Raw genomic sequence first — 24,324 nt, forward strand, 5'->3', positions numbered from 1 at the left:
TACCACAGTGCATTATCTGAGATTATGTAGACCAGTGACATACAATAACACCAGGCTCAATTATATCGTCTTGATCAGTGCACAGAGGATGCTTTATGACAGTGCAGTGTCAAAGGGTGATACTGGGCATACTGGGACAGAAGAGACAAGGGACCCCATGCTATACAGATCCACAGAACTTAAAAGAGCCAATGAGCACCATTAAAAATGAAAAAGGAGCAAGTTCCTCCAGCACACATCAGGGAAAATTATGCATCAGGGAAAATGAAATTTAACTTTTGTTCCCCACTTTCACCACCTTTGAGGAGGTAGTCAGAATGACATCCCTCTACTTTGAAAAGCAACAGTGCATCCTAGGTATCACTGAATAACAGTTGTAACAACATAATGTACTTGAAGAGTGCTGTGTATGGCATCTGTTTCACTATAAAAGGAATTTTATTAAATTCACTACTGATCATAAACAAAATCAATTACACTCCTGTGCCTGATAGTGCCAAGAATGAATGTAACAGGGCAGAAACAAAAATTGATTCAGGGATTTACTGCATCTCTGTTTAGAAAATTGTTGTAAGTCTCACTCACTCACTGGTATTTAGATGAGCCCAAAAGCCATTTAAAACTGGGAAACTGAGTTTAAAATTTTCACAGAATTAATTATGTACATTTTTGAGAAAGAATGTATTGGAAATATTAAAAGAGTTCAGAAAAAGAAAAGAAGAATTTTCCTGAGTCTGATGCTTTATATTTCCATAAAAAGAGCTATGCTTTAAGAGAAAATCTAGACATTAGAGAGGAGAAAATAACATTTTACTAGAAGTTGGAAGCAAGATTAGACTTACCTTTCACAATGGTATCAGCAAGCTTATGACTGATACAGTTTTAAGTGAATATTAACTTCTTATACAACAAAATTGGTTTTGATAAGTTTTCATGTTGATTTTGATAGTGATAAGGATATCTGTGAGGAAATGTTTTTGCCAGAGCAATGGACAAAGAGCTCTTTGATGGCCTTCACAAGTTGCTAGGCAATAGCTGAATGGTCATGATAAACTTCAGCTAAGCTGCTCTGAAGAAATGCTCATGCATTTTATGCCCAGGGCTTTATGCCAGGGGCCCCACATCTAAATCAGCATTCCCCCAGCATTTGTGATTGCATGAATGAAGAAAATAATTATTTAAGGATAGGAATGTTTCTGCCCTTGTTAGCAGAGTGTTTAAATACTCCCTATACTATATTCTGAATATGTCGAGACTCAGTGATCTGTCCAAGTCAGTTCAACATAGAGTTAATGGGTTTTAGCACTTGAACTGGAAAAATATACCAATTATTTCTTATGACCTTCCAAGTTAAAGTTATTATTGGACTAAGCATTACTTCCCAGTTTATTTTGTTTCCTTTAGTCTGATAAAAGTTATCCAAACATTAAAAAGTAAGGTTATTTTTATTTAATTATTGTTGATTATTTGAGAAAAACTGTTAAGCACTAGATCACTGCCATTAAAGGAGTCTGAGACTTCTGATGGGGGAAAACAGAGAATTCCTTCCTTACTTCTCTGTCAAATGGGTGAGAGCCAAAAGGAAGTAACAACACAGGAAAGTGATGGAACATTTCAGAGACGCTGTAGAAGTATCCTCATTGCCCTGAGGGGAAGAGAAGGCCTTGCTCCATAGCTGAAGATAGCCAGAAGACTAAATATAATTGTCTCTTTTAGGGGCTAGGGAAAGGATCAAAGATTTTTCTCCAAATGTTCTTACTGTGGCTTCTTCACTGGTGGCAATAGAATAGTTTGTACCCAGGAGTTTTGATAGGAAGCCAGATACAAATGCTTCTTTACAAAACCAGTGCTGTATCAGCTTGAAAGCAAACATCAGTATCCGTAATTTTTAGTGGAACAATCACTTTTGAGATAAGCTTGGTGTCTTTCTGAAGGCTGTATTGTTGCTGCATACTGTTGTCTGACCCAGTGATGCTCTTCTTATCGTCTACCACAGGAAAATAACAGAAAAAAATACACTTCTCCTTTTCTTGCCTTCTTGACAGGTATAAAATAAGTGTACTTAATTTACTGATTTAACATTTTTCTTTTAAAATAGTACTATTTCTTTCACATGAAGACCTATTGCAAAGTATAGGCAACGGAGATGCAGACACAATAAAGTCCAGAGGTAGAGTATATGTCTAATACTGAATACTAAAATTTGGAAAGCAAACAGTTTATCATGACACTGCTTCACTTTGTGGTGCACCTATGTTCACAGCTATAGGAACTCCTGCTTCAGAAGCAGAGGCAAAATCAGCTGACATGGAGGAAAAACTACGTCTTGGAAGAGGCTGCCAGCTTGGGTGCATGAAGGCACAAACACTATGCACACTCTCAGCAGCATCTCATTTCTCAGTCTGAATGTGAGAAAGGCCTATGACAGTATGCTTTGGTGTCTTTTTCTTCCAAGTAATGGAAAAAAAAAAAAAAATGTGTAAGCACTAAAAGCTAAGGAGCATAGGAAAGGTCTAGTTGGTGCTTCCCTGTGGACCTGGTTATTTGCATCAGTGGGATGGGTGTCAGATGACGATCCTCTCTGTTATAATCCAGTAACAAATGTGCCTCTTGAAATAATGTCAGAAGCACATGGAAAGACACAGCACTTCCTCACAGCAACAACACATCTGGTGATGGACAATCTGACTAGCATCAGCAGGTGTCCGAGACAGCAGAAAGTCACCAATATCCTATAAACACTATGCGTGCTGGTAAAATATAGGCTGATATTTCTGCATCTGTCTTTTCCATAAACCAATGCTATTGTTTTGGTTCAGATAGCAGACTACTGGTGTTTCACAATCCCTGGCACCACACAACCTTTAAATTGATTTTAAAAATAACAAGTGTGGTTATTAGTATGACACAACATTTCGTTACAAACAGAAATGTCCAACAGAACTGTATCCAAGAAAACACAGCAGGAATTAATGTGTTACCACTGACACTCATGTTGCAGTGTAATATACAAACCGTCTAGAAGAAAACCTTTGTCTCTTTTACAATGCTTCTGTGAAAAATCTCAGTTTGTAGAAATATGAATTCTCTACTATTTCAGGGAATTTTAAATCTCTGTGTTTTGACAGCTTCTTGCAGGACAGCTAAAATGATGGGATGAAACTAACAGGTACTGTGGTGCTTGATGGATTATGGTTACTGAGATAGGTGGTAGAGGTTAACTTCTTTCACACAAGTTAACTTAAGGTTTTGGTAAAAACTACCAGGAGACTTTATTATCTACTGGAGGTTACATTTTCTGTGTCTTTCCTCTACTTCATGGCTCTGTATATTAACGCTTCTTACTCTTTTTCATTGTCTGACTATTGCACTCCTTCTAAATGAAGAGAAGTTATTTATAAGTTCTAGTGAAAATGTCAAGGGATGAGAGTGTTTGGGGCAGACATCATGTTCAGTGTGGGCGGATGTTTCTCATTTGTACCATCATGTCATGTGGCTCCTGGAACGTGATGGAATGGTGAGATTGCCAGGAAAAAAACATCACCCTTAACTCTTGTTTTTCTCAGCAGAATTAAGTTGCTCTATAGTGAGCACTCAGTAAATCTCAGAGAGTAGGATCTCTAACAGGAGTCCTATAAATGAAGTGACTTGTTTAGGATGAAAAATCTGAGTAGGTAAAAGAAACTAAATTAAAATCAGGTCAATAAAAAAAAAAAAAAATTAATTCTAGAGTTTTATAACAGCTATTGACACTGCAGTAGTCAGAAACAACTTACCATTTCATTCATAACTGGAATTTCCAGATGATACATCAAGCGTTTTCAAAAATAAAGAAAAGCTTCTTTAAGAAACTATGCCACATAGGACCTCATTGCTGACATAATGCTCAGCTGCAGCTCTGTCTTGAGACCAAAGGGCAGGGTAGCATGTCAGCTAGGCTGCTCTGTGGTACATGACAACAGCACTTGTGCTTGCTTCAGAAGCAGGGAGCTCCCTCACTATCAGAGGGAGTACGCACCCTACTGGGTCAGTGACCACCACCAGGGCAGTATATTTCCTCTTCCCCAGCACTGTGGCACAACTGTGTCATCCAGCAAGGGAAAAATCTTCCAACCCTGATTTATTTCTGCAAAGTTACATAAACTCTTCCCTCTGATGAAATTCCCTGGAGAACAGAGCAGTAGAAATCTGCCCTGTTCAGAAGGCTGAGAAAAATGTTGCATTTAAAGTAGCTTCTCAGAAGCTTTATATGATTCTGTTGGTATCAAAACATTTGTATTGTCTTGGATTCATCAATTTATTCTTGTTTAAAAAAAAAAAAAAGAAAAAAAAAGAAAAAAAAAAAAGAAAAAGAAAAACCTTCATTTGGGTTAGATAAGAATTAGACTGATCCAAAATCATTTTCTCCCTTCCTTTGCGGGGATGAGGGGCGTGGGTGGGGAGTAAATAACACTAACAAATAGAAACTATTAAGTCTGACAGTTACTTTAACAAATCTAATAGAAAAAAATCTAACCTATTCTAATATAATTTGTTGCAGTTCAGTTCTTTCGTGTATGTGTGTCTGTGTCTGCCTATGTGTGTGTTTGTGTGTGTGTGTGTGTAAAAAAATATATTCTCCATCTGTTTCTTCATGTATTATGCATCCATACATGTATTCAAAAACTTTTCTTAATCCTGTGGACTAATGCTATCCTTGCAAAGTAACATTACAGTACAGCTATTTGAGAACCTGTTTCTAAGATCTTCTTTCCTTTTTTTAATTATTCTAAATTTAAGTGTCTACACAAAGAACAGATTCCTCATGGGTACTGCTCTGACATGTGAAGTGTGGGAGTAGGATTTTTCCAGGCACTCAGTATAAAGCAAACTATCCCATTTATGTCATGTTGTGTGTCTAGACATCACCAACATGTTGAAACTAGTCTGATACACACGCTGTTGAGATGACATCATCCAGGGACAGATACTCAATTATATCTATAATCAAGCAAGAAGTCTTTTCCTAGTGAAATCTTATTGCTTTCTAAATATGAAATTGAAACAAGCTTTTACTAAAGGCAAAAATATTTTATCCTTTCCAACACCTGAGTTCAAGCACAGGCAAGATTTCTGCTGTGCCTGAAGTTCTTGTCACATACTTCATTAGCTATTCTGCACTGGTTGGAAATCTTTTGGATCTGTTATAAAAGTTGCCAGATTTTTATTATGGCCTTTCAAAACTACTTCTTTTAATCTGGCTTTATTCATTTACACACTTTTGGTGTCTGATGATTTCTCTCAGTATTAGAAAACTTGTAACATTTATTTCAGACAGTACCTCTAAAGCTTGTGAACATATATCTGTCTACACCAAGTTGCTCAAGATCACCAGCTGACCATGTAATTTTTAATGTGGGATATGTCTATTAACTTTTTTTAAAAAATCATACTTTAAACAGTTCAAAAAAATTTGAGGAAGTATGTTCAAACACACACATGCAATTCTGAGACTACCTGACAATGAGAGCATCAAAGGCTGTTAAAGTCATAACATGATTGCCTAAAAGACAAAGCAGCACCTTTAGAAATATTAATCAATGGAATAATAGTTCATATGTTTTTATCTTTTTTTTGTTTGTTTGTTTTGTTTACAATTCACTCAAACCACTTCTATTGTTTTTGCGTTATTGTAGTATTCATTTCCCAGAGGTATAAGTTCCTGACTGCAAGTCACAGTGTAGCTTGTGGGAAAATAATAAATTCAATCAAATCCTACAACAGTTAGCTGAGTGCTGGAGAGGCTCTGGAAGCCTCTCTCTTTCACACTGAAAGGAGCAACAAGAGAGAGGTACAAGGAGAAAAGCCTCTTCAAAGGACTTGGCAGAATCTTACAAACAAATTGCACAAATAAGGAATGGGTAAGTACTAATCAACCTGAACTGCAGACACAGAGCACTAAGTAGTTTGAACACAATATTTGTGATCCATCTACAGAGCTAAAAAAGAAACGTGAAACTCAAAGTGGGGAGGGGAAGGGGAAGAGGGGAGAAGGAGATCAGTAGTGATTGTTTCTGAGGACATTATAAGCTCAAAGAAATTTTTTTGAGCAGAATAATTTGCTAAACTTGTACATTAGATAACTTGTTGCAGGTTACTTGCTCATCTCCATCTAGTATGTCTGGAAGTGTCAGAGAAAGAACAATACCATATTATATTCACAGAATCTGCATAGGACCACCCCAAAATCAGACCAGATGTCTAAGTGTGTTGTCCAAGCACTCTTTGAACTCCGTCAGCCTCGGTGCCGTGACTAGCGCCCTGGGCAGCCCGTGCCAGTGCCCGACCACCCTCTGGGTGCAGAACCTTTCCCTAGCCCCCAGCCTGACCCTCCCCTGTCCCAGCTCCATGCCGTCCCCTCGGGTCCTGTCGCTGTCCCCAGAGAGCAGAGCTCAGCGCCTGCCCCTCCGCTCCCCTCGTGAGGGAGCTGCAGGCTGCCATGAGGCCTCCCCTCAGCCTGCTCTGCTCGGGGCTGAGCAAACCAAGGGACCTCAGCTGCTGCTCATATATCTTGCCCTCCAAACCCTTCACCGTCTTTGCAGCCCTCCTTTGGACACTCTCTAATAGTTTTATGTCCTTTTTAGACTGTACTACCCCAAACTGCACACGGCATTTGAGGTAAGGACACACCAGCCCAGAGCAAAAAGGGACAATCCTTTCCCTCAACTAGCTATCAGTGCTGTGCTTGAGGCAGTCCAGAGCACAGTTGGGCTTGCTGGCTATCACAGCACACTGATGACTTATATTCAACTTGCAGTCAAACAAAATCACTTTCTGTGGGGCTGTTTTCCAGCCTCTTGTCCCTGACCTGTATGTATAGTCAGGGTTGCCCCTTCCCAGGTGCAGAATCTGTCACTCACTCTTGTTAAACTTCTTATTGTTGGTGACTGCCCTGCTCTCTAATTTGCCTAGATCTCTATTATACCTGAAAGCATAAAAAAAAAAAATAATCCTTTCTTAAAGCTGCAGAAACAAAACAGTGTGTTTTTCTTCCTGACTTCTCATCCTTTCATCCTTAAATGGTATGAGTCCCTCCTTGAAATCAGACCCTTGCAACAGTACAGTATCACAGTGGGACACAAAGTCCTGAGCACTCAAACAGACAAACTTAGTGTCAATTAGTCGTTACTGATGATGGAACAGCTTTTCTATCACTTAGAGCAGAGATCTATGTGAGAACTAAATCTCCTGAAGTGACTAATTATTTCATGATGTTTCACACTTCTGCATAGTTTCATCATGTTTTCAGAGATTCTGCTTTACACAAACAGGGTGACAACAGTGTGAAACATGAATCTGATAAATTACTAAATACATATATTTCCTAAAGCCACATAGACAATATTGGAGAAACCTAGTAAAAAAGAAAAAAAAGTGCAACCTTTTACACGATAAAATATATATATACAGAGTTGTTTTTTTTTTTTTTTTCAAAAGTTTAAGAAACCCATATAGCAACACAGCTTCTGCATGACTTATGATCTTTATGGCTGCCTGATCAAAGTTCCTCAGTTTCTGGATATGATGCTTCTCTAACAAAACTGCCAGCAGAATCTTGATTATCTACAGTTGTTCCCCAATTTCATGAGGAGTCATATTGTGGAGGTGCCCAAGCTGTAAGATTTTGCCTTCTGTTTCCAGTTTTCTGTGGAACCCACACCCAACGAAGTTTCCGTGCCCATGCCTGTGAATCACAGGAAGGGACACAACAGCCACAGAACTGGCCCCTTCTTCTTCCAAGCCCACATATTCCTCCTCTACCCACAAAAAGCCAAGATTGAATACCATCATACTGGAAACTTTCATCATACTTTGCAACAGTCTCTTTTGTACCTGACCATCCTGGTAGACAGCGACAGTAACCCGTGGTAGGATGACAACCATCTGCATGGCTGCAATCACAGCGTTCAGCACAATCCATGCCATATGTGCCGTCCTGTGGCCAGGAAAAAAAATAAATTAAAAAAATGGAGAGATGACGAGAACTGAGAGTTAGAGGAGAACAAGTTCTGGTCAGTCCTGCCCCAGAAAGAAACCTCAGATCTCTGCTAAGTCTGTAATCAGCTTACTTAATATAAAACTCTTCTGGCTTTTGGAAAAGTTTAATGTTGTGCATTTTCACTTTTTCATCCATGAGGAGAAGATAAAGAATTAATTAAATTCTCTTGACAAATCACAGACTGAGGGGTCTGGAAACTGTGATTCAGAAAATAGTAGCCTATGTTATCAGTGGTAGCAATGAAAGCTCTATTGTACTGTCCTTCTAACTTCCCTTACAGAGGAGTCCCTACTCTGGGACCCAGGGGTCCTAAATAGGCAAGTATTTCAGTTTCCTTTCTGTCTCAGACCCTGACATCTCCATATCTGCCAAAAAAAAAGGATGCCATGTAAAGCCATAATTTCTAAAACAGAGAAGCAAAATGTTGTATTAAAATACATGTTCAGAGTGAAGTTTATTGCATAAACAATGCAAACTATACTACTTTCTTTCAATTAACAGTCTTTTCTTCTGCACTACAGTATATACTATGTTATACAATGGTATAAAGAGAAGTTATCTGCCTATGACACGGAACAAAAAATAAAATTACATTTTGGATGTGGAGCATTTTTGAACCCACAAAGAAGGTTATCAAGAGATTAATGTTACAAGCTGAATATCCTCCTCAGTGTGTTCAGCTGTGCCAAAAGAACATTGCCAATTTTCAGGGCGCTATATGTGAATATTTGAATATGACTTTCTCCTTCTTCAGTAGAAGGTTGCACACACTTCTAGGCAATAATTCCATACAAAATTACTCTAAGAACAAAATCTTTGCAAAAACCAATGAAGAATGATCCAAGGAAAAACACAATGTAATTTCACGTAATACTTCTCAGACTATCCACACCAAGGGGAAAAAAAAAAAAAAAAAGAAAAAAAAAAAGGAAAAAAGAAACATGCCACGTTTAACCAATCATTTACATTCAAGACTAAAAATTGGTCACAGTCACATTTAAAACTGGAATTAAACCTGTATCAAAATTCATCTGCTGTTCTTTGATGTTTGTGTCTACATTTCTCTTTATTCTCCCACTCTGGAATTTTGAGGTAGAATATGCACTATAGTGTGTAAATGTTTATGGACATTATTTGATGCAGAGAGAAATAAATCAGGGAAAAACAGACAGACTAAGACACTGAGTGTGGAAATGCTGAGTTATTTGAGACAGAAATTCTTTTGAGCATTATTTTGCTATATTTGGAACAGTGGAACAAATGGCATAAAAATACTTTTTGTTTTAATAAGTTACTTTTGGAAGTTATTGATCTTGGGTAATCTTCAAAATTGGACACTAAGCGATAAACAAAACAGCTTTAGAAACAAAAAAAATAGTCTTCTGATGGAGACTATGATGGAGATGCATTTGTTGGAAATACTGCATAAACACACAATGTAGACATTCTAATGAGCTTTCCAGAATATTTGTTTGCCACTTAACTTACTGTATCATATCATATACTATATCATATATTATATAGTTCCTGCTTATTATATCATATATTATATATTTCCTGCTTGACGAACCTGATCTCCTTCTATGACAAAGTGACGCGCTGGGTGGATGAGGGAAAGGCTGTGGATGTGGTCTACCTTGACTTCAGCAAGGCTTTTGACACCGTCTCCCACAGCATTCTCCTCAAGGAACTGGCTGCTCTTGGCTTGGACTGGCGCACGCTTCGTTGGGTTAGAAACTGGCTAGATAGCCGGGCCCAAAGAGTCGTGGTGAATGGAGCCAAGTCCAGTTGGAGGCCAGTCACTAGTGGCGTCCCCCAGGGCTCGGCGCTGGGGCCGGTCCTCTTTAATATCTTCATCGATGATCTAGACGAGGGCATCGAGTGCACCCTCAGTAAGTTCGCAGATGACACCAAGTTAGGTGCGTGTGTCGATCTGCTCGAGGGTAGGAAAGCTCTGCAGGAGGATCTGGATAGGCTGCACCGATGGGCTGAGGTCAACTGCATGAAGTTCAACAAGGCCAAGTGCCAGGTCCTGCACCTGGGGCGCAATAACCCCAAGCAGAGCTACAGGCTGGGAGAGGAATGGTTGGAGAGTTGCCAGGCAGAGAAGGACCTGGGAGTGATGGTGGATAGTCGGCTGAATATGAGCCAGCAGTGTGCTCAGGTGGCCAAGAAGGCCAACGGCATCCTGGCTTGTATCAGAAACAGTGTGACCAGCAGGGCTAGGGAGGTGATCGTCCCCCTGTACTCAGCTCTGGTGAGGCCGCACCTCGAGTACTGTGTTCAGTTTTGGGCCCCTCGCTACAAGAAGGACATCGAGGTGCCTGGCAACAGGACAAGGGGGAATGGGCTTAAGTTGAGCCAGGGGAGTTTTAGGTTAGACGTTAGGAAGAACTTCTTTACTGAAAGGGTTGTGAGGCATTGGAACAGGCTGCCCAGGGAAGTGGTGGAGTCACCATCCCTGGAAGTCTTCAAAAGATGTTTAGATGTAGAGCTTAGGGAAATGGTTTAGTGGGGACTGCTAGCGTTAGGTCAGAGGTTGGACTCGATGATCTTGAGGTCTCTTCCAACCTAGAAATTCTGTGATTCTGTGATCAGAATCAGCATATGCTATAGCACAACAGTTCAATAGATCAAATTTTTATTCAAAACAAAAGTCTGCCTTCCAGTCATATGCTGTAGTTCGGGTACTTTTATCATGTTACTGCTAAGCAGAGCTAATCCAAAATGACAGAAGCTTGAATATGACATAGGTGGAGAATTTATATGGTTCATGTAAATTCAAAGGACAGGAAAAGAAGAGCAGAGACAAAATAAAAAGTCTCCGAGATTATTTGTTTAAAATCTCCCAGAAAATTGATCCTTGCCATTGGAAAAGATAGAATCTGGAAAGCCACATTTATCCACAGAAAATTTCTTTTTTCTTTTTTTTTTTTTTTGTTTATTCTATGAAATGTACTTACAACAAATGATTAGTAAAACAATATGCTTTTGCATTTTCAAATTTTTTGTATTTACAAATTAAATAGTTTTATGGCTTCTCTTGGCTACAGATTGCAATGTGGAACAAAACTGACTAGAAACTTGTCTTCATCTACACAGTGATTTCTAATTGTGCTGTTCTCAAAGTCTGGGAGATGACGGAAGTTTGAGTCCTGATACAAAGGTAAAGATCTGTCATGGAATTGGGTGAAAAGAGTGCTTGCTCATGTCTGGTTGAGAAGACAGGAAAGTTTATCACAGGTATAAGATAATTTAATTAAAATTATGTTGTTAGATGTGGAATATGTTTTTGCTACATTTATCTCTCATCATTCTTCCTAGAAATAGTTTAACAGAAGCAGTTTAGATGGCATGTGATGCTGAAAAAGAATAAAAAATTTGGTACTGAGTGTTTCCACACATTCTGTGTGAGTTTGTGAAAAGTCTCAGGTTAAACATTCCAGTATGAAAGCAGAGGAAATGTTCATCTGTGCATCTTCATTGTACGTATTCATTTTTTGGGTGGCTATCTATTCTGTTTGCTTTAGTGTACTGCATAGTAGGATTCTTCCAGAAGATTTTTTGGTGTGTGTTTCTAATCTTGAACCCAGTAAAATATGGGCTAACAGGTACAGAGATCCTTAGGATTTATACACATAAACTCAGGAGAATCACAGGAGTGTCCCCTTGCCCAGTATTCCACAGTGCAATACTGAGCACTTGGTATATTTAATAATATTTATTAAACTACCTGGCAAGGAAGTTCACACTTTTCTCCTCTCCAGCCTGGGGCACAGGTACAGGTTCCATCCAGAGCATTGCAAGCCCCTCCATTAAGACACTGGCAAGTCAAGTTACAGCCAAGTCCCCAGGTACCACTCGGACAATTGATTGAGCAGTCTACACCATGCCAACCTGCCAAGAATAAGAATTAAAGTGACAAATGAATCAGGTTTCCCTCCATTCCTCACTAAGGACATGTTTCCCTCCGTGTCCCACTTGGAATCTCTGAGATGCACAGCACCAGTAACATTAACTACAGGATGGTATTAGCTGTTTCAGCTGATTTGTCCGGATTTGAGTAAAGGAGTTGAAGGGCACCTTGTAACATCTGTGCACAGCATATACTTTGCAGATGGGTGCCAACATATGAGAGCTATTGATGGGAGATCTGAAAGGAAAACACAGACACCTTGAAATTTTGCTGAGAAGCACCAAACTATGTTGAAAGTTTTAAAGGATGGTCTGAAAAAACCAGGATTTTTTTCCTTACACTTAAGCTGCTGCTTTCATAATTCTTCCACCATCATTCAATAGACATTTCTGCAGCACAATTTTAACAGAAATCTTAGACTCTTCCCAACCTCCTGCCTCCCTTCCCTGCTACCAACCCCCTCCCCAAAAACAAACAAACAAACAAAAAACACACTATAGAGAAAGCATAAAAGCAAAGTAAAGTGTAGTTTGGATTTCTTCAAGGATACATAGAAGACATTTTAGATGATTTCTGTACTTCTCTCCAAATACAAAATAGATTGCAATGGAAAGTGTTTCTGAAATGCAGCATTCACTGCTGATTATGCCTGATAGCAATGCTTCACAGACTGTGCTCTGGATAGAAAGAAATGTAAATAGGTTTTCAAAAATGTGATCATCTATTGGATATGACAGAAACCGAGTGAGCCAGTCATATGTTATCATCAGCAATGACAGAGGCCAAGTTGCTAATTTTGTACCTTGTTTACAGTAAGTGAAGGGAAAAATAATTCTGTGCTGAGCCTAATCAATAGACTATGCAAAACACATGTATTGAAATAAAGCTGCCTCATGGCCTAGATTAACTTCAGAGTTTAGGGGTCATTTCAGGAAAATGTTATACTGTAGTAGATAGAAAATTGAGATATTTTCTCTAAGTGTCTTTCAAGCTTTTTAAAGTTTCCTTCTACACTTCCTAAAAGAGCTTCCCATATCATAAGCACTATTAAAAATGGCAATACTATGAGATATAACATCAGGTTTGCAATCTTCTAAGGCAGAGAGGTTATATTTTCCAGCCATGTGCTGACCCATCCACACTAACCTGTTTTTCTCAGAGGTAGAGCTGCCTCATTCCTAACATAATGTCTGAACAGCAATGTGTCTATTAGTTCAAAAAGCAGAGGCAGGATTTTCTTAAAGACGGAGTGAAGCAGGGAAGATATTCAGTTATATGCAACATTGAAAACTGGAAGGTATTCTGACTTCACTGAAATCAATGGGATTTTCATCACTGGCTCAGTGGTGTCATATCAACCTCCAAAATGCTGGGCACCTGAGATATTCCATATGTGGGAAATACCTCTAATTATTAGAGACAACATGGAAAGATACATTATGTTATTGCTTTTGACTTGGTGCTTTGATCCAACATCTTTTACATGACGAGTGTTGGGTTTCAGTTTAATAAATCCATTTCACCATTTGCTGTGCTTTTCCAGTGCGGTATGACTAAAATGCACAAGAAGATAGGATGATATATGGCTCAAGTAGTTTCTCTCCTCATAATGCAGCTACTCTGCAGACATGCAACAGAGTCAAATCTGCTCCACTGTCTCTGGACAGAAAACAGAAGAACATAAGCTGGAAACTCTGCACATTCACTGCAGGGCTGATTTAATTGTAACAATCCCCAGTAAATTGGAACTAGTTGATCTTTAAGGTCACTTCCAACCTGAGCCATTCCATGAAAATTAGCAGCCTACGTTGTCTACGTTTACTCTAACATTTCTTCTCCACTCTCAACCTTTCTGGCATGGGATTTGCTTGGGGGCATTCAACAGCCTGCCCCCTCTCTTCTCAGCAATTCAGCATCACAGCTAAGAGATGCTTGCCTATAAATCCTTCCTCACAGCAGAAACAAAACAAAACAAAAAAACAACAGGCTACCAGTGTGTATTTCAAGAGGGGATCTCTAAGCGGAGTTTAGAATAATATTTTTTGGTTAAACCTTGTCAATCTCTGGATCTTAGTATGTGAAAAGATCTCTGCAAAATGCACCTGAGGTTGTCAGGTATCCTTGTTCCTGCCAAAAGCATATGCTGCTGGGAGATGCAGAGGCAGGCAGGCACACATAATTTCTGGAGGAGGTACACTAACCATCAAAGTTACTGTTGGGAGGAGATATGTTCAGCAGAGGGGCTGAAAGGCCTGAGCCCACTCACAGTAATGCTGGTAGATGCAGAAAGTTTTGGAAGCAGGGAGCAGAAGCTAGCACTGTTGATGGTGTCCTGAAGCTAATACATGTAAGGGGGTTAGACAAAGATTTGTCAGAGAACTGCTGAGAAAAAACAGTATTCAAGAAGAAAAACTTGCCAGAAGGTATCCATGTCAGTGCTAAAATGGCAGGAAAGAAGACTGTGCCTCCATGGTACTGAGTTGGGTGAGGATAGCAGACAGAGATGGTATTCATCCAGATGGAGCAGAAATGGGGCTAAGTGTTTTGGTTAGGTAGGCTGACAACACAGAAATTGCATACCAGTACTCATTCTAGCAGCTCATAGCCCTGCCATGAGAGATAAGACACAGCTCATCTCTGAGTAAGTAAGTACCAGTAATTCACCCAGCCACAGTATCCATATCTTTCAGAATGAACACAAAGTACATATTATTCTCTCTGAGCAAATGTCAGGAGAAGCATAAAGTATTGAATACATGGCCTTCTAGGGTGTCTTCTATTAATCAAATGTCCTGCTTCCTCTCTACTTCAGACACTCAACTTGATTTTATGATTATAGAAAGTTAATCTGAAGACATACTTACCTGCTTTGCAGGTACAAGAACCATCTACTGGTGAACAGATGGCTTCGTTTTTACAGTTGCACACAGAAGAACAGTTCACTCCATATGTCCCCGGTAGACAAGGAGTACCACAGTCAGCACCCTGAATTATACAATAAACAGACTTTAAAAACTCTTCCAGGAAGATCAAGCAATACAATTGTATCTTTAACAAGTGACTTAGACATGGGATTGACTGTCTGTGATCACCGACTCTGGTGCTACAACAGTCAGAAAACATGCAACTCATGACCGTTCCAGGTTGTCACAAAGTCATTTTAAATTTAGCAAAAGGGAGTCCTTCGAGCTGGGCTCTTCATGGCTTCTAGGTCTACATAAAGCCACTCATTTTCTATTAGTTGCTGTGAGAGCTCATCGCACATGGTGAACAGCACATGGTGAGACCAATGCACAGTATTTTCAGTAATAAGGATGCCTTTTGCAAAACCAAAACACACTAAGGTAGTAGTTTAATGGAAAATAATATAGCTTGTAAAATATTTTTAAGAATTAATTTGGTTGAACTATTATTCCTCGAAGAACAGTCACACTGTAAAATGTTTTCTGTGTTAGACTATAAGCATCCAATGCACAAACAGCAAATGTGTAAAAGCTACTGAATCCTAAACTGTAAAAACAAATGTCTTTATATCCAGAGTTTCTCTGAATGGATCATGAGTTGTGGTACGATGACTGAAAATTATACTTCCTTTTTTTACACCTCAGGAGCACCTCCTCATTAGTAGCGATGTCTTATAAAGCAATGAACTTTTCTTTGTTAAAATGGTTTCATTTCAGAACTGAGAGCTAATCATAAGGCCTTTCCATGGCCTTATCCTATAACACAGCCAGTGGTACCCAAATACTCTTCTCTCTCCTTTCCTGTTGTAGAGACACTCTGGCATCTTGAACAATTTCACACTTAACTAAAGGCAGAGGAGTTGAAAATGGACTGTGAAAGTGAAATGTATTTACCTTAAATCCAGGGGCACAGGTGCATTTTCCAGTCACACTGTCACAGTCAGCACCATTTTGGCAGCTGCAAATCTGCTGACAAGACTCACCATAGAACCCCGGGGAACATGTCTCATTGCAGTAGAGTCCAGACCAGCCAGGCTTGCAGGAGCATTCCCCAGACATAGGGTGACAGCTGCCAGGAGGGGATGAAAGGATAAATAATTCAGAGCTAAACATGACACCAATATTTTTTTCCAGAGAACAAAATGCTGTTATAGATAGGTTGCATAAAGGATCTTGCATTCTATGCATAGAGATGGTTTTCCTCTGCAAACCACAGAACAGAGAGGACATATAAATGCATGCTAACTAAGATAAAAAGAAGCACCATTGTACAATAGGCAGACATTTTGGTAGAACATAGAAAGAAAAAAAGATAGATCATTTTTCCATGGCTTGCTGAAAATAAACGTGTCTTAAAAAATAGGTTTTACTATATAATGCATAACAATAGTTACACATATTAACATGATGAAAGCATTAAATTACACAAAATATATCACTAGGTTTCCATTGTAGGTAAAATGGGATCCTTTTCATAACTCCACCCACATTCATCCGTGTTTTGTCTGAGAAATATGATGCTTTACAAAAATAATATCACAGCATCTAATGCTAAAATAATAACACAACATCTGATCTGAGCAAGCACGCTCTTTTTTGTTAAACCTTTGGTTGAAAAGAGGACAGCTAGCAACTTCAGATATACCATCAGACCTGTGACCTTCTGGAGAGTATCTCCCCTGTGTTGGCCATACCTGGTAGGAGACCAGCTGTCCCTACCTGGAACAGCAGTTCCATTGAAGGGCCAGTCAGACAGCTGTTGCCTCATGACAAATGGACATCATCAGCTGTGGTAAGATGTATGTGCTGGAAAAGTGGACACAATGGGGTGCTCTGTGGCACTCTGGCAGACAAAGCACTTGCTTAATTCTCACCAAAGGAAAGTCTTAATATCCAAATCCAATATATTTACAATGGGAAGACTGTTTAAAGATATTTGTCTCCACTGATTGAAGTAAAGTTCCTTTAAGTGTGCTGGAAAAAATGTGCCTTCGTCCAGACACATTAAATGATCCATGACAAGAGCCTGATTCTGCAAGACATGCTGACATGTTGTGTGGGAGTGTATATTTTTCTAACCATCTGAAAGCTTGAAAAAACACCTACAACACTTTTAGGTGATATAACAAAAGTAATAATAATGTTATTTGAAAAAGTTGCATCACAACAAGGAAAAGCAGTATTAGTTGCAACTGCTCTTGGTCTCAAGGTATATTATTTCAAGCCAGGAATTTTCTGTTGACAAACGCAACCACCTGATAATGTAGTGATGATCACAGAAAGCACGAATCATAAAAGGTATGGGATGATATTATGCCTACATAATTAATATGGCTCTGTATTAATGCCTACACTATAAAACTCTGATAATTTGGGGATTGTAAAGACATTAAAATCTATTTTTTTTTAAGTATTAAGCTGGTTTACATGAAGTGAGAGGAAAAGTCTTTTCAACTAAATGATACATGCAGAATTGGTTTAAAACTCATGGGATTCACAGTCAACAGTACTGGTTATTTATTCTGTTATAAGTACACTTACTGTGGAATAAACTGAAACAGAACTATTATCATAGAAAATAAATGTGAGATTATGAAAACACACGATACAGCAGTAGAATCAGACTTGTACCCTAGTCATAACTCCTTCTTGTAGGCACCTAAGTGACATTATGGATCCGATTGCCCTGTTTCTTACCAGCAGAGGCATACGGAAAGACTGTGCAATCCTGAACGAATAGTCATTAGAATATGAATTAGGATCTATTTAAATTTTAAAATTAGTGGTACTGTCATTTTAAGACATAAACCCCAGCATTATTTGTTGTTGGCTTTTTTCCCTTCAGTAGAAGGGGAGACTACATGCATGAGCAAGCATTGGGTATGAAGCAGACAGAGGCATTGATATTCTGTGCCCCCCAGTGAGCGTTACTAAGGCATACTTGCACATATATTGATTGACACCAAAATTAGTATTCCATAATTTGTAATTAGATGTAGGAAGCTGGAGCACTTCTGAAGCTTTTTGATGGCTTCTCATGCAGTTAGCTTAATTGGCAATAAGATTTATATGTTAAGATCGGGAAATAAAGATACATTGAGAGATGCTGCCAGTACATTTGCTTTTGTTCCTAGTCTTTTGTTCACACTTTCTGGAAATACAACCTTATTTTGTACACAGACAAAAAATATTTGTGAATAATTGATAATATACATTAGGAAGACTTAGATGAAGTTGATCATTTTCTAATGATTTATATAGATTCTAAACTGCTACAACAACCTGATACATTGAAATTCTGTATCAATTTATGCAGTACAAAATTTCCATGAAAAGTTCTACATGTATGTACAAGCCCATCAGAAAAATGCAAAATCACAAGATTCCTGAATCTTGATTTTAAAAACACCCCCAGACTATCTGGGTTAAGCATGTATCACGTCATAAAATTTCCCTCAACTGTATGTTTCTCAGAAAAGGCATAAGACAACAGAAATGCCATTAGGGCTCATGTCAAGAATAAACCCTAATTCCAGCCTGAACCGTAGGAAATTATTGGTAATCCAGAATGACCCCAGATTATACTACCTACAGTAGTATCTAATGAGTAGTGGAAGATTACCAGAAAGAGCTTAAAAGAAGAGATCAAATTTAGCTTGGAGACCAAGCTGAAAGGAGTACTCATTCAGTAACACAGGTGTAATGTAAATCTTTGTAAAGCTTCTAGACAAATACACAACTACAATCTGATCTCTTTAAATTTTTCAAACAATCATTGGGTGTTACTTGAGCAAAGCCATGATGAAACCCAGCCTAGCCATGTTTTAGCCTAGAACGCTTCTGTAAAAAATGAAGTAGTCATGTTGACAAAAGCAGATCAGGAAGTCTTTTGTGCTCATTCCAGCAAACTAGATTATCATAAAGACAACTTTTAATAAGCCCCACATGCAGTGGGTGTGGGTGGCAGGCACACATGGGTCTGCTCATACCATCTCACAGCACTGCTCCTGTCAACGAAGAGCATTTTTGTATGGTCATAGTCTCAACCAGCTAATTCTCAATCTAGTTTTATTGTTAACTACCTAGTGAAAAGGTAAAAAATCAACAGTGTCACCTAGTCGCAGAGTTCAGAGGGAGGTCTGTGTCTGATTTGAGCTCTAGCTCAAATCCTTTCATCCATATGACAAGATGCAACAGAGAAGAACCATTTGTAAAAAAATTACTTGACACATGAGGGTTGTTATCCACTGCTGTCCTCTGGGCAACTCAAAAAGAACAAAATATCTCAAGTACATCTATCTCTAACCCTTTATGGAATGCTTCACTGCTGGTATACCCAAGAACAATGATGGGCATGCCTCTCATTCCCAGGAAGTGTTATAAACCAACAGCAGCAGTGAAACCAGTGTAGCTTGTCCTACCCAAAACGTGAATTGACTCAGGTTTAAAAAAAAACAAACAAAGTCTGATTGGCAAAGCTGTTCTGATGAATTTTCCTCAGTCAATGTACAGAAATAGAAATATATATTTTTTAATTATATCATGTATCTGTTCCTTTAAGCATTTGAAGAAAATGGCTAGTTACATTCTTGTATGGTTCGACTTACCTACATATATTTTACAGTTGTTTTTTGTTTGTTTGTTTTTCCTGCTAAGCATTTTTTTAATTAACTTTTAGTTCATTTTCTGAGCATTTTCTTATACAAAAACATCAGCAATAACCTGGGGCTCAAGGCTGACTAACAGCTCCTCTTTGAGAACATCTAAACCAGTGGTCATACCCAGATGAACGGTCACATCAGAATACTAGATATACAGACACACAACGTTTATTCAAAGAAGGAAATATACCCCCTTTTAAGTAACCTGGAATTACTCATTGTTACACTGCTAAATGGTTAATGCCATGAAGATCCTTTGGCTACTACCAGCCTAAATATTACTTGTGGTAAGCAAGTAAGGGATGAGGCTATTCCCTGAATTATTTAGCAAGTTGTCTCCTGGATGACTGATATTTAGTCACAGATGAACCCCCTAAAAAGATTCTCAAAAGCATAAGGGAACATGTCTGCAAGGGAGCTTTCTCTTCCATTCTGTTCCTAAGATACCCTTTGATTTTTCTTATTTGGTGGTCTTAATCATTTCCTGACCTTAGGGGATGAAATGTATATGAAAAATACACTTGTAAAGTCAGGAAAATTTTTGTTTTCCTCACTTTTATTATGTCTTTGCAAGTGTGCTTCCAAATCTAAAGTGCTGTTTTGATTTGTCATATGGAGGTAAAAATGTTCAAAAAAAGACCAACCAACCATATGCTATTGTTTACATGTGAACACTTGTGATCCGATTTGACCACAAGCTGTCTTGCAACAGTATAAATGAAGAAACAGCTGTGTTGAACATGAATCAGAAGTAATCCCCGTAATATCAGAAATACTATACACGTCATGCATTCCTGTCAAACAAAGCTTCTACAACAGTCTAGAGACAAATTTTCAGGAACGCAGCTAACCATAATTCATAACACAATAGTATTCAGTCTGCTAGCATAATTTGAGAGCTGGACAGGTCAGCATTATAGATCCATTTATTCTTGAATGCATTGCCGAGAGAATAAATGGCTTGATTTTATGTTGAAAACTCAGTATTTTTTTTCAAAAGGCTTTTCAAGTAAATGGGATAAACAGAAGTGCAAGCACACAACTGTGAAAGAGTATGAATGGAAAGTAAATTCAGTTTGCTGTCACATGGTTCGCCAGCAAAAGATATGTTGAACAACTCAGGCAATCCACAAAGTAATTTTTCACAGAGGCCTCGCAGGTATTTCCACATAAGTGCTTGAGTGTTTTAACGTTACTTTTACATTCTGACTAAAGGTTTTTGTTTCATCTGTGAGGAAAACTGCATCTTGTATACAAAGTACAGCACCATTCTATGCAACAGTCGATTTCTGCAAATTTCTTCCACAACAGCTTTCAACAGCTGAACCTTACAGTATGCTCACAGAAGTTATGTAAGGTACTGTGATTATTAATACAGTCATGTATATAAACTCATGCACAACAACCAAAGTATTTCATCAAAACAATTGTGTTTTGTTATAAGAAAAGAATTGTTCTATAAATATGTTGGCTTGCTTCAACTGACATTCCTCCTTCACAGCTGAAAGACTGTCTATGAATAGCTAGTCTATAGATTTTCATCATAATATGTCCAAACAGTGTGGAATCCACGAAGACATACAAAACTCAAAAATAGGACTCATTATCCCTGAATGAGGAGAGATGATAGAAGGTAAGCCAACTGGAAAACTATTTTCATTTGATTTCTAGGGATCAGATTTTAAGCTGTTTCTAGAAAAAAATATTTAAGTGAAATAAACAAAACAGTATTTCTGAAATCTAGAATTACAATTGCTAGGACTTCAGATATTTTTATTAAAAGAACCTACTCCAATTCTTCTATACATATAGAGGAGGAGTAGGAAGAAAAATGGATTCTCTTCTTATGGCATATCTCTTAATGTGATTATCTCCATTGATTTCAATTCAGTTACTTCTCATTTACAATATGTGAGAATACTGGCTCCATATAGTGAACAATATAAAGATTTATTCATGTGGTAAATATAGACAAAGGTCATACTTTGTCTTATTTCATGGATCATTGATTGAATATGGAGGTTAATATTAAGATCAAATATAGTTGCAAACACCAACATGCAGAAGATCTGGGTTGGTGTTTTCTTTCTTGACATGGTTAGAGAATACTAAGCATTCTCAGAAATCTTCAGCTGTTTTTGTTTGCATGGAAGTATATCAGGAAACATTTCTACCTCAGAATATATATGATTTTTCCAGATTATGTCCTGATTTCTACGTCCTATCCAGAAAAAGAGAACACACTAAATGGTGTAAAGCCTACCTCCAGGTATTAGGCAAGTGGCAGGGACACTTTTTGTCACATTTGAGACCATAAACTCCATCAGGGCAAAGCCTTGTTTCACAGCGCTCTCCAGTATATCCTGGTTCACAGAGACAAGCACCACTAATATGGTAGCATTTCCCACCATTCATACACTGGCAGGTCTCAGCACACCGTACTCCGTAAGTCCCCACCGGACACTCATCTTGGCATCTGTGAGAAAAACAAACAAAAATTAGGTTTACTTCCCATAAACTATAGTTTTGGGGGATTTAAGGGAGGTAGGATTTATGAGGAATTTCTAATACAGGTCTAAAACTCCTCATAAGTAGAGCAGGTATTTATATAACTTTATATTTTAAAGTGTCTGTCTCTCTGGCTTCCTTTACTGCTTAGTAAGTAAGACGTTAAAACATTGCTTCGGCAGATTTCTCTGGAAAAGTTCTTCCTTCTCTCCAGTAAAGGAGAAAACATGCATATGGAGAACACTGCATTTCTCATTCAAAAAACAGAACAAAAATGAATCCACTTAAATTAGACCTTAGGAATGAAATGGAATAAAGTGTCAAGTATTTTGTTTCAAAAGTTGTCTACCTGTAACTTTTTTTTTTCCCTTTCTTTTTAAGTGTTCTGGATTCTCCACTTAGTAATACTGTGAACAGCCAGCAGACATCTGTGCCCCTGCACTCAGGCTTGGAGGTTCCCTGACAACTGCTATCAGCTGACTGAAGAGAGTATTTTCTAATTATGTTTGCAAACGTGAAGTTTCCAGAATACCCTTATTTTCAGAATTTTACACTAAACTTTTTTTTTTTTTTTTTTTTTAAGTTGTATTTGTCCTTCGAAAATTCATAGAACAACACAGGAAAATCTTCAACATCCCCAAATTCTTTCTTTCATCTGACTTTACTTATGTTCATACGCTAGGAAAAAACCTGGGTTTAACCCATATGGAAGAGTAGTAATATTTTTTGTTTCTTGTTAAGCAGAATGTTTCCTAATAAAGACAGTTCTTCACCAAACCTTTCCCTTTCATTCACAGAGCTTTCAGAAGACAGATGTTTAGTACGTAAAACATTAAAGGAATACAACTTAGCTTAAAGAAATTTAACTTTATCAGACTGTATGTTTAGATGACCAGCCTGACTACTAAAAGACAATTTCCAATACCCCACTTCTATAACTTCCAAATCAATTACTAATGAGCTTCAAAAGTTCATTTGGTTTCAAAAGTTCATAAAGTTCATTTGGTGATTTTAAGAGACACGATGCAAGTTTATTTTTTTCAGCTTTAACTGTCAATAGTTCTACAGCATAACTAAAGTTTCCAGCAATAAGTACACTTAAAATATTTTATATGTGCCTCAGGGTAGACCTCTCAGCTAAACATGTTCATGCCTTGGTGTCAGGGACGACAACTTTTCATAGCTTGCATGACACAGAAAATGCCCATATTTATCAATATAAGCATCCTATAAATTATGAATTATGTTTACCATTCCACAGAAACAAAAACAATAAAACAGTTAAATATCAAAGCATCAGATCGGAACATGATGACACTGAAAGTCAGAGGTCTGCAGTCAATTTAGCACAGAATATCACACACAGAACATCTTGGATGCCTGTAAATTATATCAAGTTACTGATTACTTGATAATATGGCACACTGTTAATGCTTTTATCAGATTATAACCTGCTCATTTCCCCAGTCTTATAAAAGAATCTCCATGGTGGTGTCTTTCCATTTTTCTTATGAATTTTCTTATAGCATTTCTTTTTAAATTATTTTTTTCTTTTATGGTTGATTTCAGAATTTCAAAGACTGGTATGATACAAGACACTTCACCATGTACCAATTTAGCAAAGCCCTCTGCCTGAGGTAGAATAGGAAGACCTGTTCAGTTCACACTTCTGCAGTATTTGCCTCAAATTGATATAAATACCTTGAAACTTCTGGACAACACTATCCCTGTTCTGAGTGGAGCCAGCAATAAAATACCTTTTACTTTAGAGCTGAAGCATTACACTAAAGTGGACAGTCCTGTCTAAGTATTTCTTAATGTAGTTATACAAATAAAGGTGAGAATGAAATCTCTCCAAATGACCATCAATGACACCAGGCAAATTAGACAAAATTTAACCTTTCTACTTCTTTTTAATTTCATCTTCTTCAGTCTCAGAAAGTTCTAGTTTAAGTTGCATGCCCCTGTGTTAATATGCCTGAGGAGTTCTCTGTTTCTTGCTATTAGACCAACTTCCAGGAGTCACTACCACACTGAAATCTCAGATAAACACCACTAAGTTACGAACAAAACTGAAAAATAGCTTAGAACCTTTAAATACTGTCCTTTTTTCTGCTGGTGCATGCAGCCAATGCCCACACAATTCTTTTAGTACTTCCATCCCTTGCCAATCCATTGACGTGAAATAAGAACCAGCTGTCTACAACCTTGCTTCTGACCCATTCCTGCCCTTAGTGT

The 24,324-nt window shown here is 38.1% G+C and overlaps 1 protein-coding gene across 1 annotated transcript in view; it reads right to left on the minus strand.

The window, feature by feature from the left end:
* MEGF10 (multiple EGF like domains 10) overlaps window positions 1-24,324 on the minus strand; it is a gene marked incomplete at its 3' end in the record, with an annotated part of 73,350 nt that overhangs the window by 17,770 nt on the left and 31,256 nt on the right. Inside the window, exons 8-12 of the mRNA XM_084304593.1 lie at window positions 21,842-22,054; window positions 15,812-15,986; window positions 14,819-14,939; window positions 11,772-11,935; window positions 7,873-7,975 (exon numbers count right to left, since the gene is read on the minus strand). Coding sequence (XP_084160719.1) covers window positions 7,873-7,975; window positions 11,772-11,935; window positions 14,819-14,939; window positions 15,812-15,986; window positions 21,842-22,054 — 776 coding nt within the window. The remainder of the gene's footprint in view (window positions 1-7,872; window positions 7,976-11,771; window positions 11,936-14,818; window positions 14,940-15,811; window positions 15,987-21,841; window positions 22,055-24,324) is intronic.

This window comes from Netta rufina (assembly GCF_964035555.1).
Source record: "Netta rufina genome assembly, chromosome: Z".
NCBI classification, from domain to species: Eukaryota; Metazoa; Chordata; class Aves; order Anseriformes; family Anatidae; genus Netta; species Netta rufina.